The sequence below is a fragment of the Notothenia coriiceps genome, unplaced genomic scaffold (assembly GCF_000735185.1).
Source record: "Notothenia coriiceps isolate Sejong01 unplaced genomic scaffold, NC01 NC01_scaffold00016985, whole genome shotgun sequence".
NCBI classification, from domain to species: Eukaryota; Metazoa; Chordata; class Actinopteri; order Perciformes; family Nototheniidae; genus Notothenia; species Notothenia coriiceps.
The window spans coordinates 1-2,905 of record NW_011349686.1 but is presented as its reverse complement, the minus strand read 5'-3'; the positions used below and the strand labels follow the sequence as shown (position 1 = coordinate 2,905).

At 43.9% G+C, this 2,905-nt stretch overlaps 1 protein-coding gene across 1 annotated transcript; it reads left to right on the top strand.

Moving 5' to 3' along the window:
- Positions 1 to 631: 631 nt before the first annotated feature.
- Positions 632 to 1,760, top strand: LOC104949982 (electrogenic sodium bicarbonate cotransporter 4-like; the record flags this gene model as incomplete). The annotated part of the gene is made up of 2 exons (XM_010776422.1): positions 632 to 789; positions 1,673 to 1,760. Coding segments are annotated over 2 exons (246 nt in total), but the record flags the coding sequence as incomplete, so codon positions are not given.
- Between the last annotated feature and the right edge of the window lie 1,145 nt (positions 1,761 to 2,905).

Sequence of the window (2,905 nt, the reverse complement as noted above, 5' to 3'; positions counted from 1 at the left end):
TTCAGGTGTATATCAGTATGTAGTGTCTCTACTTTAAAGAGTCCTCTCCTGCTGATGTTCAGGTGTATATCAGTATGTAGTGTCTCTACTTTAAAGAGTCCTCTCCTGCTGATGATCAGGTGTATATCAGTATGTAGTGTCTCTACTTTAAAGAGTCCTCTCCTGCTGATGTTCAGGTGTATATCAGTATGTAGTGTCTCTACTTTAAAGAGTCCTCTCCTGCTGATGTTCAGGTGTATATCAGTCTGTAGTGTCTCTACTTTAAAGAGTCCTCTCCTGCTGATGTTCAGGTGTATATCAGTATGTAGTGTCTCTACTTTAAAGAGTCCTCTCCTGCTGATGTTCAGGTGTATATCAGTATGTAGTGTCTCTACTTTAAAGAGTCCTCTCCTGCTGATGTTCAGGTGTATATCAGTATGTAGTGTCTCTACTTTAAAGAGTCCTCTCCTGCTGATGTTCAGGTGTATATCAGTATGTAGTGTCTCTACTTTAAAGAGTCCTCTCCTGCTGATGTTCAGGTGTATATCAGTAGTGTCTCTACTTTAAAGAGTCCTCTCCTGCTTGTATGTGTATCTGGCCATAAACTCCATTCTGATTCAGATGTTTTGTTTTATTCCTCCACTTTCTGCAGCTGAAAAACAAATTCATGAAGAAAATCCCTCGAGACGCAGAGGCCTCCAACGTCTTGGTGGGTGAAGTGGACTTCCTGAACAAACCCTTCGTAGCGTTTGTGCGTTTGGCCCAGGCTACGACGCTCGGGGGTCTCACCGAGGTCCCCGTTCCCACCAGGTAAAAAACAAAAGAAACAGCTGCTCCATCACTGATCCATAAAACTTCCCTGTGAGACATTACTACATAGTGAGGCTGTCCAACAACATCATCTCTCCAAACCATGTCCTGAACAGTGAATATATTGTGGTCAAAAGTTTACATACACCTGTAAAGAACATGCATTTCATTTTATGTATATTTTTGACCCATCAGATTCATTCAAGACCCATTATAAATGAATAAAACAAACAAACTTCATGGTTTTTGTTTTGTGACAATGTAGTATGTGCTCCAATCAATCTATCACCGAAAAATAAGAGTTGTAGAAATTATTGAAAAGTCAAGACCGTCATGATGTTCTTTACAACTGTATGTCAACTTTTGATCAGAATCAGAAACAGGTTTATCGTAGGTTTACACATACGGGGAATTTGCCTTGGTGTACATGGTGCATACATAAACACAGCTAAAGAAATTTAAAAGTAAGAAAAAACACCTACAAATTAATAAAAACACTCATAGAAAACACAAGTTAAGATATAGAAAATTATATACATCTGGAAATCTGGATATACCCAAAAACTACGTATTGCAAAGCACAAAGTACTCAGTAAAATATGTGAAGTATTGTTACGGAAAGCTGTGTAGATACGGAGGGTTGTGCAGAACTGGCCATACTTAAATGAAATAAAAACAAGAAAAAAGTATGTGTTTCTATCAAATCAGAGATACAGGGTCCCACAATTTAATAAATTCAGGCTGAAGCATTCTTTGTGCACCAGTCAATCCTCATCACATTCAGAGCTAAACCCCAGGTCTAATGTACAATGGAGGGTCTTTCAGCAAGCTTCTCTCAGTGATCGTGATGTTATGTGAAATGTTTGTTTTCCATCACCTACAGATTCCTGTTTATTCTCCTGGGACCTCAGGGAAAGGCCAAGTCGTATAATGAGATCGGCCGAGCCATAGCAACTCTGATGGTGGATGATGTAAGTGAGAGGCATTGTGTTTAAAAAACGTTTCCGTGACATGCCTCCTTCATTAGAGCCTGTGTGCATGTGGCGTGAGGTTGTGAGCAAAGCCTCATAGCTACCATTTAAAAATACTATTTGTTATAGTCTCTATGACAATGATAGATTGTGCCACTATCTACTTGTTTGACACTATTTTATTTGAAATATAATAAGTTACACAAATGTGCCAGAAACCATGCAAATGAAGAAACATCTTCACCAACTTGAGGAAACAAGAAGCTGCAAGAAGCTCAAATCCCAACGGAGACCAGGGGACACTAGAAAGTGACGCCACTCAGCTGTATGCATCACTTTTTAGTGTCCCCTTGTCTCCCAGCTGTATGCATCACTCTTTAGTGTCCCCTGGTCTCCCAGCTGTGTGTGTCACTTTTTAGTGTCCCCTGGTCTCCCAGCTGTGTGCGTCACTTTTAGTGTCCCCTGGTCTCCCAGCTGTGTGCGTCACTCTTTAGTGTCCCCTGGTCTCCCAGCTGTGTGCGTCACTCTTTAGTGTCCCCTGGTCTCCCAGCTGTGTGTGTCACTCTTTAGTGTCCCCTGGTCTCCCAGCTGTGTGCGTCACTCTTTAGTGTCCCCTGGTCTCCCAGCTGTGTGTGTCACTCTTTAGTGTCCCCTGGTCTCCCAGCTGTGTGCGTCACTCTTTAGTGTCCCCTGGTCTCCCAGCTGTGTGCATCACTCTTTAGTGTCCCCTGGTCTCCCAGCTGTGTGCGTCACTCTTTAGTGTCCCCTGGTCCCCAGCTGTCTGTGTCACTCTTTAGTGTCCCCCGCTGTGTGTGTCACTCTTTAGTGTCCCCTTGTCTCCCAGCTGTGTGCGTCACTCTTTAGTGTCCCCTGGTCTCCCAGCTGTGTGCGTCACTCTTTAGTGTCCCCTGGTCTCCCAGCTGTATGCATCACTCTTTAGTGTCCCCTGGTCTCCCAGCTGTGTGCGTCACTCTTTAGTGTCCCCTGGTCTCCCAGCTGTGTGCGTCACTCTTTAGTTTCCCCTGGTCTCCCAACTGTGTGCATCACTCTTTAGTGTCCCCTGGTCTCCCAGCTGTGTGTGTCACTCTTTAGTGTCCCCTGGTCTCCCAGCTGTATGCATCACTCTTTAGTGTCCCCTGGTCTCC